Source organism: Solanum stenotomum, chromosome 3, assembly GCF_019186545.1.
Source record: "Solanum stenotomum isolate F172 chromosome 3, ASM1918654v1, whole genome shotgun sequence".
NCBI lineage: Eukaryota > Viridiplantae > Streptophyta > Magnoliopsida > Solanales > Solanaceae > Solanum > Solanum stenotomum.
The window spans coordinates 8,288,985-8,307,445 of NC_064284.1; the positions used below are offsets into that span (position 1 = coordinate 8,288,985).

At 34.5% G+C, this 18,461-nt stretch overlaps 2 protein-coding genes and 1 pseudogene across 2 annotated transcripts; 2 read left to right on the top strand and 1 right to left on the bottom strand.

The window, feature by feature from the left end:
- Window positions 1-2,350: 2,350 nt before the first annotated feature.
- On the bottom strand, window positions 2,351-3,526 carry LOC125860693 (F-box protein SKIP23-like). The gene has a single exon (XM_049540701.1). The coding sequence runs from the start codon at window positions 3,515-3,517 to the stop codon at window positions 2,351-2,353; it is 1,167 nt and encodes a 388-aa protein (XP_049396658.1). The 5' UTR covers window positions 3,518-3,526.
- A 5,257-nt stretch (window positions 3,527-8,783) lies between these two features.
- LOC125857864 (uncharacterized) lies at window positions 8,784-9,419 on the top strand. Its single transcript, XM_049537515.1, has one exon. It carries the CDS (start codon window positions 8,784-8,786, stop codon window positions 9,417-9,419), a length of 636 nt encoding a protein of 211 aa, XP_049393472.1.
- A 5,658-nt stretch (window positions 9,420-15,077) lies between these two features.
- On the top strand, window positions 15,078-16,393 carry LOC125860848 (F-box protein SKIP23-like; annotated as a pseudogene).
- The last annotated feature ends 2,068 nt before the right edge of the window (window positions 16,394-18,461 follow it).

The window sequence follows — 18,461 nt, forward strand, 5'->3', positions numbered from 1 at the left end:
AAAATATTCCTGAACTATGCAAAATAGACCACTTTAATCCTCCATTACATTTTGGGATCAAAAATACCCCCGCCGTTATCCCAATAGACCACAAATACCCTCAAGAGTTAACCACCCAAATTTTTAGTGATGTGGAAAGCCACATGGGACTAATCCCTCCACCTAAGCATTGCCAACTTGGATTCACTACAAAGAACTAAACCTTTAGCGGCGATAAAAGTCGCCACAAAATCCCAAATATTGCCACTAAAAGTTATGAGTGATTTTTAGTGGCGACTAAAGCTGCAACAACCATTCCCTAGTATAACATATTTTTTCAACAAAAAAAATATGATAATTAATTTTCATTTGCAACCTAATTTTCTAAAATAAATAACATGCACTATCACTATTAAAAACATCCAATATTATTATGAAAATCATCAAAAATTACTTCTCGATTCAAATCTCCTACTATATAATGCATCATTGTAGATTTTATGCATTTAAATATAACATAAAATAAAATATATAGTGTCTGTAAACTCCTCCTGATCGATATGATTTGTGATTTTTTAAAAACAATGAAGAAAAAAACACAAAATTAGAATTTAATGTTAAAAATCAGTTAAAACATTTAGTGACAATATTCTGGGCTTTTGTGGCATCTTGTGTGGCCTCTAAAAGTCTAGTTCTTTTGTAGTGAATCCTAGTTGGCAACACTTAGGTGGAGGGATTAGTCCCACTTGGATTGACACGTCACTAAAAACCAAGGAAGGAATGAACCAAGATTTTTTCACTTATGAATTTTGATTTAATTCTTGGATTGCTCAAGTGTTGGCATTTCTTTGAATCTATTAAAACGAAAACTCAGACGCTTAATGTACAAAACTTTGGCCTTCACTCTCTGGTTGAGTAGTTAAAGCAGCCTGTTTGCAGTTTATTCTCAAATCAACAACTAATTGGCAAGCTCTCCCAGTATCACTCCTGGTTTGTGTTGAAATTGTAGCTCTGCCTACCAGTAATGGTCCATTCTACCGGAAGAATGGTACTGCTGGCTCATCTTCCTCAAGTTTGGAAGGACCATAACATATTTATATCACTTACAACTTCATTACTAGAGAATGCTTCTTAGCAGCTTTCTGTGATTTGTGCTAAGTACTATATTTAGTGTTCCACATAAACAATGTACGCCTAATTGTCCTGCTCCTTTAATTACATTACTAGGGAAGTGCTTTCTGTGATTTGTGCGTGTTCCACATAAACAATGTACGCCTAATTGTCATGTAGTTTAGGTCGACTAATTGTATATATGATGTCAACTACGTACATTCTCATGTATCTTTTCATCATTTCCATGGCTGGCTGTTTTTGTCGATCCATAAAAAAGATATCTTGATCTTAATTTCCTTGTCATTTTTTAACTACAATGTAATTCCTATGAAGGAGTTTTATACTGCAGACCTCGATCACTTTGATCAACTATTCAAAATGACTGGAAGCCTGATCAACAAGAGTTTTGAAGGTTACTAGAGCTTCCAAGTCGATATTTCTTATGTCATTTTTAATTCCTTTGAAGTTTGTTTTCACTTAGAGCCCTATTCACATCTGTGATCGATGTAAACAAGAAAGTCTCAAACCTTAGGACAAATAATCAGTGCAATACTGACTCCTGCTCCTTTAATTTGTTTTCCCGGTTACCAAAGATACTTCGATTTGGTCCCTCGATGATAATGGTAAATTTTCCATGGCCTCCGTCTATAAGCTCATAGCCCCCCCCTATTCAGCAGATTTTTCATAACTCTGCCAATCCTATCTCGATTTCTCAAGTTTATGCTCGCGCCATTGACTACACTTACACCACTAAGTCTTTTTATCACTGTCCCTCTGCCAAAATCTCCTTCCAAGTTTGCTGGAAATTAAACCCCCTCCTCTGGGCTACTACAAGCTTAACATTGACGGATCCTTCTCCATCAAGTCAATAGAAGGTGGAGTTATCCTCGATGATCTTGGGAACTGGGCTATAATTAAAAACTTGGAGGTATCAAACCTACGTCCATGGAGATCATCTCCGAACTTGCTTTTCAACATAACTTTCTCCCTCTCATAATTGAATCAATATGGATAGTCAAGACTCGTTATTTACTACTCTACTTTCAAACTGCTGTATTTAGAAGTAGATACTTTTATATATAAAATAAAATTTTAAAATTATATTATATAGTGTCGGGTTGGTTTCATCTCACGTTGTTTTTTTTTTATTTAGTTAAAACCAAACCAACCCAATTATGTAAGATGGAAAGGAAAACAACACTAACAAATAATACTAGTAGAAAATTAAATGAAAGGAGTGTGATCTAATCAAATATAATCAACATAGGGTTGGTGTGACCCAAGTTGGAGGACAAACAGGACTTAAAGAGACACCCTTGTAGTGTGGGAAGGGGAGGATGGTGCCATCAGCTAAGTTGAAAACACCCATGTCCAAGCCACCCCCTTCTTCAAATACAAGGTATGATTCCCAATAATCATCGGTAAAATAAATATGATTTGGCTTGATTCCAGGAAATTGAGAAGGTTGAACAGAGCGAGAAGCATTATGACCAATAAAAAAAGCTGTGTCCCCTAATTCTTTAGTTTGCGTCAATTTGCCAGTAACTAAATCTACCTCAAAAACTCGAATATTTGTTGTCCCATAAGTTAATTCCTCATCAAGATCATCAAAAATATCATCTTGGGTAAGTGTCAATGGAATCCTCTCGCTATCATCTGTAATGTATCTTATCCCAACACCGTAACGCACAACTATAAATAATGTTCCTAGTGATTCTACTATGTACGACTCTTCCCCATTATATTCCCTAGCTAGTTGTGCAACTACTTGTGTCTGATTGGATTCAATATCACAAACTAGAACTCGACCACTCCAATCAACTGCATAAAATTTGCCATCAAAATATATGACATCACGATGTGCAACGTGGAGGGATGTATTTATAATCCTAGTCCATTGCAAGTTGCCTGGCCTCCAATAACTGAGGAACTTGACATCTCCCTCAATTACCATGAGAAGGTAGTCTGATGTGTGAGAAGGACTAGCAGACAAAACTGCCTTGTGAAAATAGGTCCACAGGTCGCCAGTTTGGTGGTGAGTATGATAATTTTCGGTGGTATTTTGATGGGGCAATTCGATTTGAACACCAGAGAAGGGATGTAACAAACTAATCTCACCTTCTTCTTTTCCTACCATAACAAGCCATCCCATAGTCTCCATACATCTTTTTCCGCTGGCTTTTGGAATCTTCTTCTTCATAATCATGCCATTATAAGGGCTAACCAACTGTCGATTTGAATTGCCTTCTTCCTCAGCTAACATCAGCCACGGAACTCTAGCCAGATTAGTGTTAAAATTCTCCTTGGTGGCCGCACATCGCCACGATTTGCAGACAGAGGCAAAATTTAGGTAATCTTCAATTAAATTGAAACGCTTAGCTATGAGAACCAACATATCATAATTAGTTTCTGACCAATCACCCATCTTTAATTCTAAATTATCATCTACTGATCGATCGATCGACCTCCTTCTCCTTATTATATATAGAAGATATATTATTAAAAACCACACTTATGGGAGGATTTGGATTCCTTATAATTTTAGGTATAGAAGATACTATTAACAGTCACACTTATAGGAGGATTTGGATTCCTATATTAACAATCACACGATTTAGGACAACTCCGTTTGTAATTTAGTTCGACATAAAATTTGTCATCAAAATATAAAAATCCCACTTGTTTGAGACTTTTTGCAAATAATTAACTTTATTCACTATTTATACAAAATCATTAATTATTATTATTATTATTATAGTTAAGGTAATTTAATAGTTATACATTACTACTTTTCCATTTTTACCCTTATTAATTATTGTCAAATTTATGATTAAAATAACTAAATATTAATTAATCACTAATTCCAATACTAACCAATAAAGGGTAAAATTGGAAGAACACTCTAAAAGTAGTCTTGAAAACTGAACAATTAAGTTAATTTGAAAAATGAAAAATGCCTCAAAAATTAAGTGAGTTAATATATATGGAATGGAGGGAGTAACTAACAATAACAATAGTTAAAACTTAAATGGTATATTCAGCTGAAATGAACTTCCAATCCTAATGATAATCATATGAGGCCAGAGGGAACAAGTGGAGTTTTTCAAACATTTGGGATCTGTCGTCTAGTATTTCTTTTGCCCCAAAGGATCCACAATGAGTTATTTCTCTTTGCCTCGGAGAACTTGAACTTAACTGTACTCTTGTATGCTAAATGATTCGAGAAACATTGCAACACTTAAATTCCTGAATCAGATAGTGTTTCTCCGAATATAAAGCCACCCCCTATTGATGACGGAACACCTAATGAGAGTGTTTCGGATGTCTTTGTCCGTGTAACACAACTTATGTCGATTCTTGAAACTCAATACTCTGAGGACACTGTCATCATTGTCTCACCAGATTCTGACAACTTGACAGTTGTGCAAGCTGGTTTAACAGGGCTTGATCTTCCAAGGCAAGTGACTTTGACAGCTATACCTTGCTTGCAGTTTACGTCACTTTAACAATTATTTGTTGACCATGTAGCTCTTATCTATTTTGGGCCAGGTGAAGTTAGATTTGTTGACGCTAGCAGCATACCTACATATAAGCAACCTGCATACACAGTTTATAAATGCTTAAGCCCCCCTAGCTGTACATGACATTATACTCCTAAGCTTGGATTTCACCAACAAGAATGCAGGTGAGATACGTCACCTTTATCAGCTATACGTCAACTTTATCATTGTTGGTGAAGATGGGCTCAGGCAACTGTATAGTTTTTTTTCACCAAGCTTAAAAGCTCCATGGGATCATAACATTTTCTGTTGGAACAAGTGACCACAGTGTTAGTGTAACCATTTGAATGTCTTATTGCTGCCAAATGTACTTGAGATGATTTTTGAATTTTAGACACAAGATTGTCGGATCATATAAATTTCTTTTTATGCTGATAGTAGTGTATATAACTTAAACTCTATAAAATTTCCAAACAGTTCGTTTGAATGTTCACTAGACACAAAAATCACTTAAAATGTATCGAACCTCAATTTATTGATTAAAAAGAAAAACTTAGAACTTTTGGGAATTTTTCCTTTTTCTCCCTTTGATAAAAATATAAAAAAAAGCTCTAATGCAGAACATGGAAAATGGACTACGTAAAGCATGTTATGCGACTCATCAATTCTAATCAAATTTTTTATTTCCATTTTCAGAATTTAATTTTTTACTTATATCACTCTGAAATATTGAATCATAATTTGGAGTTGGAGTTTATTTGGATATATCATGCAAGTTGTATTGTTTTAACGGAAAAGGGTCAAAAATACCCTTAAACTATCCGAAATAGATCTTATTTATCCTTAAACTATATTTCGGTTTAAAACTACCCTTTCCGTCAAACTATTGGGTCAAAAGCGCCCTTCTTATTAACGAAAGTTGTTAAATGTCACATGGATCCCACATTGCACGCCAATAGGGTTCCATGGCCACATAGACTAAACGGAAAAGGGTCAAAAATACCCTTAAACTATCTAAAATAACTTATATTTACCCTTAAACTATATTTCGGCTCAAAACTACCCTTCCCGTCAAACTATTGGGTCAAAAGTACCCTTCTTATTAACGGAAGTTGTTAAATGCCATGTGGATGCCACATTGCATGCCAATAGGGTTCCACTGCCACATAGACTAAATCCCTAAATCCTAATTACTCTTCCCCCCCCGCCCCCCCCCTCATTTCATTATTTTCCAGAAACGATTTCACCCCTTCTCCCTCATTTGAGGCTAGGGTTTCACAGTTTTCTTTGTGGCTGGATTTCAAAGTGGATATTCGTGGTTGTAGGTTAGTAAATCTTTTTTTCTTATTTTATTATGTTTTCGATTTCAAAGCATGATAGTGTTAGGATTTCACAACTTTCCCTCATTTCGTAGCTATGGTTTCATAGCTTTCTTCGAGGCTGGGTTTCAAAGTGGATATTCGTGGTTGTAGGTTAGTAAATATTTTTTCTTATTTTATTATGTTTTCGATCTCAAAGCATGATAGTTAGAATTTCACAACTTTCCCCTCATTTCGCGGCTAGGATTTCATAGCTTTCTTCGGGGTTGGGTTTCAAAGTGGATATTTGTGGTTGTAAACATAATAAAATAAGAAAAAAGATTTACTAACCTACAACCACAAATATCCACTTTGAAACCCAGTGACGAAGAAAACTGTGAAACCCTAGCCGCGAAATGAGGGAGAAGGAGTGAAAACGTTTCTGGAAAATAATGAAATAAGGAAAAAAAAGAGTTATTAAGAGTTAGGGATTTAGTCTATGTGGCAGTGGAACCCTATTGCCGTGTAATATGGAATCCACATGGCATTTAACAACTTCCGTTAATAAGAAGGACACTTTTGACCCAATAGTTTGACGGAAATGGTAGTTTTGAGCCAAAATATAGTTTAAGGGTAAATATGAGCTATTTCGGATAGTTTAAGGGTATTTTTTACCCTTTTAGTCTATGTGGCAGTGGAATCCTATTGGCGTGCAATGTGGCATTTAACAACTTCCGTTAATAAGAAGGGCACTTTTGACTCAATAGTTTGACGGGAAGGGTAGTTTTTAGCCGAATATAGTTTAAGGGTAAATATGAGCTATTTCGGATAGTTTAAGGATATTTTTGACCCTTTTCTGTTGTTTTAATCATAAACATGAAAATTCTACAAATTATAAAAATTATTCATTTTTTCCCAATTCTTGAATAATCATCATGATATCATATATCATTATCATCATATATTATTATAAGTGGGAAGCTCCTAACCTCAAAGTTGAATTGCCATTTTGCCCTTATCTTACCCCTAAAATAAATTAAATACTACTATCTATTTAATTAATTGAATAGTAAGTAATAGTTATATTTAAATTCATGCATCCAACAAGATTTTAATGCAATCATATATTCACGTACTAATTAAATGTGGTAAGGAAGAGTCTAATAACCTTCAATTTTAATTTAGTAAGATAAGTGAGAGTAATGAAGAGTCTGTCAAAGACACTCACAACATTATTTATTAGTATTCTTTAAAATTTCATGCATAGTCATCTTCTTTTTGTTGAGAAATATGTAAATTATCATAGTTACAAGATGAATATTCTCTAATATGAAGTTGTAAGTGAATTTTTATTTTTCATATCTCCAGCTTTTTGAGTTTTTAAATATAATTTCATAATTGATTACTATATTTTTGTATTCTTCATTTCTTCTTTCTTTAGGATATAAATATAATAAAGCTAATCCCTATTTATATTTATAATTAATTATTTTGAGGGTAAGCATGTTAAATCCCATAGAATATTTTTAAAACTAGACCCGTAAAAGAGTAAGTCTTTGATAAACATTAAGTTATGTCCTCTTCGTTGTTTGATAATCATTTTTTTTAAAACAACATATTTGTACTTTTTCCTTTTTAAATGTAATCTCAAATGTTTAGAAAATTCATGCACTTAACTATTAAAGTGAGGTACAAGAATTAGTGCAAAAGTAAAAATAAAATGAAAAATAACGTAAAGTAAAAAGATGGCTAAAAGTTACATTAAATTTTATTGTATTAGAATTCATATTTAATTTTTTATATATGATACTTTAATATATAGTTCAAGAAATATAGTGTATCTATATTTTTAACATATTCATACTTTCTTTTCTATTTTTTAAAATTATTATTTAGTTTTTTTTATACATATGAAACATTTTATCTATAGCAAGTCGACTTTTAACAAAATGTAATTCAATCAATATCAACTTCTAACAAAATGTAATTCAGTCAATACGCCAATATTTTTGTCCATGTATTTTAATGTGATGTCTTTTATTATTGGTGCAACGTCTTTATTTACTTTTTCTTTCTTTTCCGTTTGAACTTGTAATTTTTTTCTATACATTTGATGTTAGACCACCTAGACATTTTGTAACATTTTTCTTTATACGTATCTTTTTATAGCCAATTTCTTTTTTGATTATTAAAACTTACATTTAGTAATTAAAATATATTAATTCCTTTGATATAATAAAAGGTTTATTTTCATGAAGCATTGAAAATATCAAACCTCCCAAATATGACACAAGATTTCCATACTATATTTTGTGAAGAGTTATATTCTTATGTTAAACTTACATATAAAAGGACTTAGCTTTGAACTTAGCGATGAATTTATGTACGCTCCACTATGATTATATAAATTAACTTGTCTAATGTCAATTAGGGGACAAACGTGCAACGCATGTTCCCGGGACTAATTTTACTAAATGAGCCAACTATAATTCATAAACAAGATATCCGAATATCTTGAGGACCGCATTGATAAATCACATATCTTTCCGGTTCCTTTTTAACATTCATCCTCTTTAATGGAGTATCAATTTTTAACACTTTTCTCTTGCAGCTACAAGTATATATGTCGCCCACCTTGGAGGTTAATTGATTTTTCATATTGGGTTAATTGATTTTTCATATTGGGATTAATTTTTTCTTTTTAGAAATTATTGTGTTAAAGAGTTGGTGGGTAAAAAAGGGAAATATATCTATTTCAATCAATGATGAATGCATGCAATGAACATGCAAAAGAGAAGATTGGATACTTTGAATCTCAACAATTTTTTTTATATATAAATAAATGTGAGATTACGACTGATTTGCCATACAACAAATTGTTTGTTCTAATATAATGCTGCAGCAAATTGTTTCCGGCAGCCGATGCGCGGTTTGCTCCGCCACTCGCCCCTTCATCCTCCACCTTCTCCCTTACAGAGGTATTCACCGTCATCTCTGCACCGCCTGTGTACTGGATTCCCACCCCGGTTCCTTCTGTCCCATCTGTTTCGATGTCTTCCTCCATAACCCTCCTCCCCCTCGTCTCCGTCTCTTATGCCTAAAATGCCCCTCTATTTCACACCTCTCTTGTGTACCTGATGCTCCTTCTGGTTACTTATGCCCTCTTTGTTCTAACCCTAATTTTACTTTCTTCTATGTTACTCCCACTAATAACGCTATTGAAATCAACACACATTTGGCTAAACAGTTGGTTGCCGCTGCTACAATTGTTTCTGAATCTATTCACAATGCTGCCGTTATGGCCAGGATTAATGCTGACATTAGGGTTAAGGAAGCTCTGTCAGCTAAGGCTGAAGCTAAACAAGTTTTGGATAGGCTTAAGTATATGATTGACAACCAAAATCATCACAAATTCTCGCCTATACTTGTTTCTGATTCTTCAGGTAACGATACAGGGGAAAATAGGATATATGAAGTAAAAGGAGGATCTTCTCAATCTTCAGATGATTCTGATACCATTGATGATTAGCTTTTATAAGTAGTTGCAATATAAGGTTTTTCTGTTTTATGGCGAATAAAGGAATTGAAATTGTTCATTCAAATTCAACTGTATCTAGCTTATTGTTAATGCCTCTTTTTGATTTTACACTTTTCACTGGCTGAGTTTTATTATAATCTTTGATTTCAAAATGCTCAAATTATATATTTTCTGTTGTTGGAGTTCTCTTTGACACTTTGTATTGCCTATCAATCTTCCGCTATGTATTTTCTGTTGTTGGAGTTCAAATTAAATGTCATGAAACACAAACAATTTGTCATGTATGGCGTCTTATTGTCCCACAACGTAGACAAGTAGGGGAAGGCAATCCAGACAAATAATGAGGCTTCGCTGCTGTTAATCGAAGGTATTATAATTGGGACACTAACTTGGTTTGTTTTCTTGATATTCAGTGCTATTTGCTAACTACTTCGCTAGTCTGATTGCAGCCATATAGTCCCTGAATATAGCTTTCTCGATGCTCATGGATTGGGGGCATATGAAGGAAAAGTTTGGATACTATATCTAAAGTAAGATGCTGCTTTGTACTCAGTCACATTACTGTCGAATTCGTGTGTTAATTAATAAGATAAACACTGTATTCTGAGTCCTATGTGGTGGGAAAGGATTAAATATCTTCAGCTGAAATAAACTTCCAATCCTAATGATAATTAATCATATGTGGAGTTTTTCAAATATTTATTGTCTAGTATTTCCAATGAGTCATTTCTCTTTGCCTCGGAGAACTATACTCTTGTGTGCTAAATTATTCGAAAATCATTGAAACACTTAAGTTCCTGATATAATGCTGCAGGTGTATGAATCAGATAGCGTTTCTCCGAACATAAAGCCACCCTCCTACTGATGATGGAACACCTAATGAGAGTGTTTCGGATATCTTTGTTCGTGTAACACAACTTATGTCGATTCTTGAAACTCAATACTCTGAGGACATGATCATCATAGTCTCACCAGATTCTGACAACTTGGCAGTGGTGCAAGCTGGCTTAACATGGCTTGATCTTCGAAGGCAAGTGAATTTGACAGCTATACTCTCGCTTGCAATTTAGGTCACTCCAGCATTTCTTACAATTATTTGTTCACCATGTCAGTCTTATCTATTTTGCAGGCAGATGGATCTTTCTTTTGGGCCAGGTGATGTTAGATTTGTTGACTCTAGCAGCTATCATGAATGCATGCAATGAACATAACATAGTTGTTGATCAAAGGTGTTAAACAAGCTATATGGTGTGAAGTGAGTCAAGTTGTTAGGAAGGTTCTAGAAGCTTCCATAGGTAGTTGAGAAGTTTGTTGCAATCCTAATTCTATAAATAGAGGTATTCATTTAAGTGTAAAGGCTTAAGAAAGCAAAATCAATGTAACAGTGCTGTGTTGAGCTAATAATACAGTTTCTCTCTTTTTCTTCTTCATGATTTCATATACATTTTAGTGTGATCTAAACCTCCATTAATGGAGTTTTCATGGTATCAGAGCACTTGATCGTAGGGTAGATTCGCAGTGTTCTCGATCACTAGATACTCAGAGTTCATCTGTGTTTCAGAAGCAACTCCAAAGGTAGTGTCAAAGGTTGATTAATCTGCTGCAACTTTCTGCAAATGGCTATTGAAACATCTACTGAAAGTGGAAGCAATGCTGCTCCTTCAATGGCTGCATTCCAGTGCTCGATCACAATTACCCTATTTTTCTGCAACATACAGACACTCCAGGTAGCTCTTTAATCTCCCTCCAGTTAACTGGATCTGAGAATTATGCACTATGGAATAGGTCATTCAGGATTGGACTTGTAGGTCGTAGCAAGTTAGGATTTGTTGATGGTCGATTTCCTAAGTCTATGTTTGAACCTGTATTGCATGATCAGCGGGAAAAATGTAATGCTATAGTTTTATCCTGGATTATGAATGTTGTAAGGCCTGGGCTTTTGAGTTCAGTTGTGTATGCTTCAGATGCAAGGAAGGTATGGCTAGATCTAAGGTAGAGGTTTGAGACAGTTAATGGATCTAGAGATTCACAGAGAAATTCACTCACTTGTCCAAGGAACTATGTCTATTGCTGATTACTTTTCCAAACTGAGAGATCTATGGGATGAGTATGATGCTATCATGCCTTGTCCTGAATCGAGGAAATTTGGTGAACATTGTGAATACCAGCAGTTTCATGGGTCTCAATGAATCTTATTCCCCTCATAGGAGTCAAATTCGTATGATGAGCCATGCTCCCACATTGAACAAAGCATATGCTTTGCTTATGGACCAAGAGTCTCAGAGAAATCTAGTGCATTCTGCTCCTCCGAGTTAGGATTTGGTTCAATCGAAGGCTCAACCATGTATAGTCACAAAGGTCCAACCTATCACACAGGATCCAGTAGCAGCTCCTCCATGTCTGGCATAAATTATAGTGCTGGTGCAAGTACTTTTGTCACTTATAAAAACAGACAAAATATTCTGCAATGTACTCACTGTGGCTGCAAAGGGCACTCCAAAGAGCAATGTTACAAAATTGTGGGATATCCTGCTGACTTTAAGTCAAAAAGGAAAGGTTCCTCTTCAGGCATCTCTGCACATCAGGTTGAAAGCTCATCATATATTGAGCATAAGGTCACTGCAACTTCTGGTTCCCAAGTTGGTGCTCTTTTTACTCAGGATCAATACCAACAAATCCTTCAGTTGCTGTCTAAGAATGACTCTACCAATGAAGTGAATTCACCTGCCAAAGTGGCTTCTGTAGATGCAGGTAACACTTCTGTGAACCTATGTTCTCATGCTCCAGATGAATGAATAGTAGATACAGGTAGTGCAGGATCAATACCAACATCTACTCTTGACACACTAGTCACCAGTAGTACAGCTCCTACTGATTCAAATAATCATGTCCACCTACCTAATGGAAATAAAGTAGCAATAACTCATGTAGGCAACACATGTCGATTGGCCAACCAAACTATATCAAATGTGTTATACTTGCCTTCATTTAAGGTCAACTTAGTATCAGTCTCCAAGCTCACTAAGGAACTCAACTGCATGGTAGCTTTTTTTCCTGACTTTCGTGGTTTTTAGGATCTATCCACTAGTCAGGTGAAGGGGATTGGTAAGGAGGATCATGGACTTTACATACTAAAAGGGGGACCAACTCAAGCTTAAAAAAGGCTGGTTAATAGCACTAGAAGGTCTAGTAATGAAAGTCATACTACCTCTATCAGTCAGTCTGTTGGTTTACTTGTTCTGTCTGATTCTGCTGATGTTTGGCATAAGAGGTTAGGTCATGTTCCTATTGATGTAATAAAGAAGCATGAATTTCTTAGTTCCTTACAGTGTAAGGACCACACTCATTGTACAGTGTGTCCAATAGCTAAGAACACAAAACTTCCTTTTCCTGTAAGCACTACTATGTCCTCAAATGTGTTTGATCTGTTACATTGTGATATACGGGGGCCATACAGAGTGCCTACCAATAATGGAAAATGGTTTTTTGTTACTATTGTGGATGATTATAGTCGATATACTTGGGTGTTCTTAATTAACTCTAAAGTTGATACTATAGCAGTCCTCACACAATTTCTCAAACAGGTCACTAATGTTTTCTCCACTACTGTTAAAACTCTGAGAACAAACAATGGGTGTGAGTTTTTTAGTCACGAATTTAAAGCCTTGTTAAGTACCCTAGACATTTTTCATCAAAGCTTTTGTGTTTACATACCACAACAAAATGGTGTTGCTGAAAGAAAACACAGAACCATCCTAAATATTGCCAGGTCCCTCAGATTTCAAGCCTCAATCCCACTCAAGTACTAGGGTGAATGTGTGTTCACTGCAGTATATATCATGAACAGGCTTCCCTCAAGGATTCTTGGTTTTCATTCCCCATATGATATATATACACCCTCCATTCTTGCTTCATCTCAGAGTGTTTGGCTGTTTGTGTTATGCTGCTCAACCTAAAATACTGGATAAGTTCTCTCCAAGGGCAATTCCTGCAGTATTCATGGGGTACTCATCAACACAGAAGGGCTATGTATTATATGATCTCCACAATCACTCATTTTTTGTGAACATGAATGTTGTGTTTCATGAGCATTTGTTTCCCTTCAAACATGCACAAAAGGGCTCCAATTCNATACAAATATTTGATATATGAAGGTTATTTGTAATTACTACTCTATTATATATCCGATAAATACAAAAAAACTCACATAATACAAATCAGAAAAGCTTTAAACCTGAAAAAATCCCAAATAGCCAAAATCTCGGAAAAAATCCCAAAAGATACTTGACAAAAATGCGATTGTGTGAATCAATGAGATGGTGATATAAATCTTTTGAATTATTGTTAAGATTTTTTTAATAAATAAATAAATATTGAAGAAAGAGAATCGAGAAACCGATTTTAAAAAGGAAAGATGGAGGTGATTTGAAGTAAGAGAAAGTGGGTTAAAAAGGTGAAAGTAAGATGGAAGTGATGGACTTAAGTTTAGCCAAATGTGGGTCTTATTTGAGAAAAAAATCGAACTAGATTAGGATGCATTTTATTTTATTTTGCTATATAAATAACATATGTTCTTTTTAATAGTTATTTTAAATTGTTGTTTTTTTTCTTAAAAAAATCACTTGTAACCTCCCAACAACAATGCCAAAAGACTCTTACATTGTTAATGCCCAGCTCTACTTTCTATTCTTTAATTTCTAAATAAGTATTATAGCCTTAAAATGTCATTAAAGAAGTAAATGAGAAATTTGTTGGATCGAAAGTGATTAGGGATTTACAATTGCAAATCATGATATCAATAAATTAGATGACAAAAACTTTTACTATCAAAATATTATTATATGATTTAACCAATCGACCTACATATGAAAAACTAATAAAAAGAAAATATTAAAACAAGAAAATCTCCCCATAAGCAAGACTCTTAAATGACTACATTGTGGATGTTCTTGTATTATGTTATGAGAATATGGATCTTCAATTTATAAATCTCTAAACTTTTTTCTCTAAGGAAAGAATAAACCAAATATGGAAGAAAATTATATTTTCCTTTCAGGCAAAATTAAATCATTTATGGTAATACTTTGATTTTCCTTCTAAAGAAAAAAAATCAGGGCAAAACCTTAACAAATCTCCCTTTTTGGCTGGATTTTCTTGACAAAATTTGATACACTGTCTTCATATGCATGATAATCTTGTTTTTCACATAGTTCTAAATAATAAATGTTACAATTTATTTGGGGGTATTCATACTAAATTAATAGATATATAATGTATGTTCGAATATACACAAATACCATTTAACTATTGTTAGTTAATATCTATGTTTACACTATTAAATTATCTTAAGTATAATAATGATTTTGTATAAATAGCCAATAAGGATAATTATTTGCAAAAAGTGGATTGTTAGATTTTGATGACAAATTTTATGTGGAACTAAATTACAAACGGAGTTATTGTAAGAAATCCAAATCCTGTGACTGTTAATTAATATAGGAATCCAAATCCTCCTATAAGTGTGATTGTTAATATCTTCAAGGAATCCAAATCCTCTTATAAGTGTGGTTGTTAATAATATCTTCTATATAAGAAGAAGGAGGTCGATCAGTAGATGAGGAGTAATAGGTAAGTTAGAATTAATTAAAAATGGGTGATTGGACCGATTTTAATTATGATATGTTGGTTCTCATAGCTAAGCGTTTCAATTTAATTGAAGATTACCTAAATTTCGCGTCTGTATGCAAATCGTGGCGATGTGCGGCTACCAAGGAGAATTTTAACACTAATCTGGCTAGTGTTCCGTGGCTGATGTTAGCTGAGGAAGAAGGTAATGCAAGTCGACAGTTGGTCAGCCCTTATAATGGTATGATTATGAAGAAGAAGATTCCAAAAGCCAGTGGAAAAAGATGTATGGAGACTATGGGATGGCTTGTTACGGTAGGAAAAGATGAAGGTGAGATTAGTTTGTTACATCCCTTCTCTGGTGTTCAAATCGAATTGCCCCATCAAAATACCACCGAAAATTATCATATTCACCACCAAACTGGCGACCTGTGGACCTATTTTCACAAGGCAGTTTTGTCTGCTAGTCCTTCNAGGTGAGATTAGTTTGTTACATCCCTTCTCTGGTGTTCAAATCGAATTACCCCATCAAAATACCACCGAAAATTATCATACTCACCACCAAACTGGCGACCTGTGGACCTATTTTCACAAGGCAGTTTTGTCTGCTAGTCCTTCTCACACATCAGACTACCTTCTCATGGTAATTGAGGGAGATGTCAAGTTCCTCAGTTATTGGAGGCCAGGCAACTTGCGATGGACCAGGATTACAAATACATCCCTCCATGTTCCAAATCGTGATGTCATATATTTTGATGGCAAATTTTATGCAGTTGATGGGAGTGGTCGCGTTCTAGTTTGTGATATTGAATCCAATCAGACACAAGTAGTTGCACAACTAGCAAGGGGATATAATTATGGGAACGAGTCGTACATAGTAGAATCACTAGGAACATTATTTATAGTTGTGCGTGAAGGTCTTATGTTAAGATACATTACAGATGATAGCGAGAGGATTCCATTGACACTTACCCAAGATGATATTTTTGATGATCTTGATGGGGAGTTAACTTATGGGACAACAAATATTGATGTTTTTGAGGTGGATTTAGTTAGTCGCAAATTGACGCAAACAAAAGAACTAGGGGACAAAGCTTTTTTTTATTGGTCATAATGCTTCTCGCTCTGTTCAACCTTGTCAATTTCCTGGAATCAAGCCAAATCATATTTATTTTACCGATGATTATTGGGAATCATACCTTGTATTTGAAGAAGGCGGTGGCTTGGACATGGGTGTTTTCAACTTAGCTGATGGCACCATCCTCCCCTTCCCACACTACAAGGGTGTCTCTTTAAGTCTTGTTTGTCCTCCAACTTGGGTCACACCAACTCTATATTGATTCGATTAGATCACACTTCTTTCATTTAATTTTCTACTAGTATTAGTATTTGTTAGTGTTGTTTTCCTTTCCATCTTACATAATTAGACTTATGTTACGGATTGCTTTCAAATTTATATATTTGGAGAATTAATGTTCCACAAATCGTTTATCTGCACTATATCCCTTGTCTGTTTGAGCCCTGCCTACTTGAATTTACAGGAAGTATGGAAATAATAATAACGTGTCTAACCAAACAATGATAATATACAGAAAAAATTGTGAAAAAAACCAGACAATACTTAGGTTGGGTTGGTTTGGTTTGGTTTAAACTAAAAAAAAATCAACCCGACATTATATATATAATTTTAAAATTTTATGTTATACATAAAAGTATCTACTTTGACATAATGAGGGTTGATTATCCATGATTACCTCTGTCGAGTCAGTCTCAATTATGAGAGGGAGAAAGTTATGTTGAAAAGCAAGTTTTTGATTATAGCCCAGTTTCCAGTTTCCGAGATCATCGCCACCTTCTATTGACTTGGTGGAGAAGGATCCGTCAATGTTAAGCCCAGAGGAGGGGGTTTCCAGCAAACTTGGATGGAGATTTTGGCAGAGGGATAGTGAGAAAAAGACTTGGTAGTCAATGGCGCGTTGATAGGATTGGCAGAGTTATGAAAAACATTATTTTTTCTGTTCAACCAGATAGCGAAAGGGAACAAGTGAATTAGGGGAGAGAAATTGAGCTTCTTATGATCGAACAACCAGTCCTCAATATTGACGACAACATGGTTGCTAACAGTCGCCAAATTGGTTCCAGAATACTTTGACGATCTGGCATTCCATGAAGATATGCTTGGTTATTTCAGTACCAGATTTTGCAGATATTAGAAGGAAATATTTGAATTTTATGAAGATAATAGTTGGAGGGGATTCTATCAGATGAAAAATTTGATCTTAGGTCTTAAGTTGCCAGATCCAATCAAAATCTTTAGGGTGCTGATGAATAGGGGGGGCAATGAGCTTATAGACGGAGGCACTGGAAACTTTACCATTATCATTGAGGGACCAAATCGGAGTATCTTTGATAAGAGAAGAGATAACCGGGACTGACTTGATAGCATCTAAGATCGTAATTCTAGGGAAAACAAATCGGAATACCGATCCACCGATTATTTGTCCTAAGGTTTGAGACTTTCTTGTTTACATCACAGATGTGAATAGGGCTCTAAGAGGAATCCAATTGAAGGACCAAATAATGTTTGTACTATCATCATTAGCCATCTAAGACCTTTATCACCGAATTTCATAGCATTTTTTCCAAACAAATTTAATTCTTCTAAAATTGTTACGATGGTAAAGACAATTAGCCCATGCACGGGGACTTAGGATTAGTAAACATTCTCCAAGCATGGCTTTATTCTTGGTTTCGGCCTAGTCCACCAAGCTGAATGGGAGAGGTAATGGTTTCCCAACTAAGATAGTGAATTTTTTTTCTTATAAAATCTCTTTTGATTTTGTCTTTACTTTGGAGAATTTTTTTTGGGAAGTACTGCATAGGATAATTTTAAGGCACGGTAGTTCTACCCGCCATCGTTAGAAAACTGATTTTCCAATTGGTAAGATGCATGATGCTTTACTTGATAGTGGAGTATCTTTTGACAAGTAAGTATTTCTTTTGTTTTAATTTATTTTTCCGTTGCTTTTTTTTAAAAGTTATGTCCATAATTGATGGCCATTATTTATATATAATATCCGTATTTGAAATTTATTATGTGCATGACAGTAATGATGTTTACAAATATTTCAATGTTTTATTTTATATATAATATATTTCTTACAAAATATTATTCCACAATATTATAGTATGACGGATATAGAAGGATAATTCTATAAAAAGTATTGTTATAATGAATGTCATTATTGTAAAAGGTAAAATATTATTATAGAGAAGTAATAAGTATGATATGAAAAATTAGTTCTAGTGCTAATTAGGTTACTATAGTAAAATGTGTTATGATGAATCATCGTTAGAGAGATGTTCGACTAATAGATAAAACGGAAAAGGGTTAAAATTGCCCCCAAA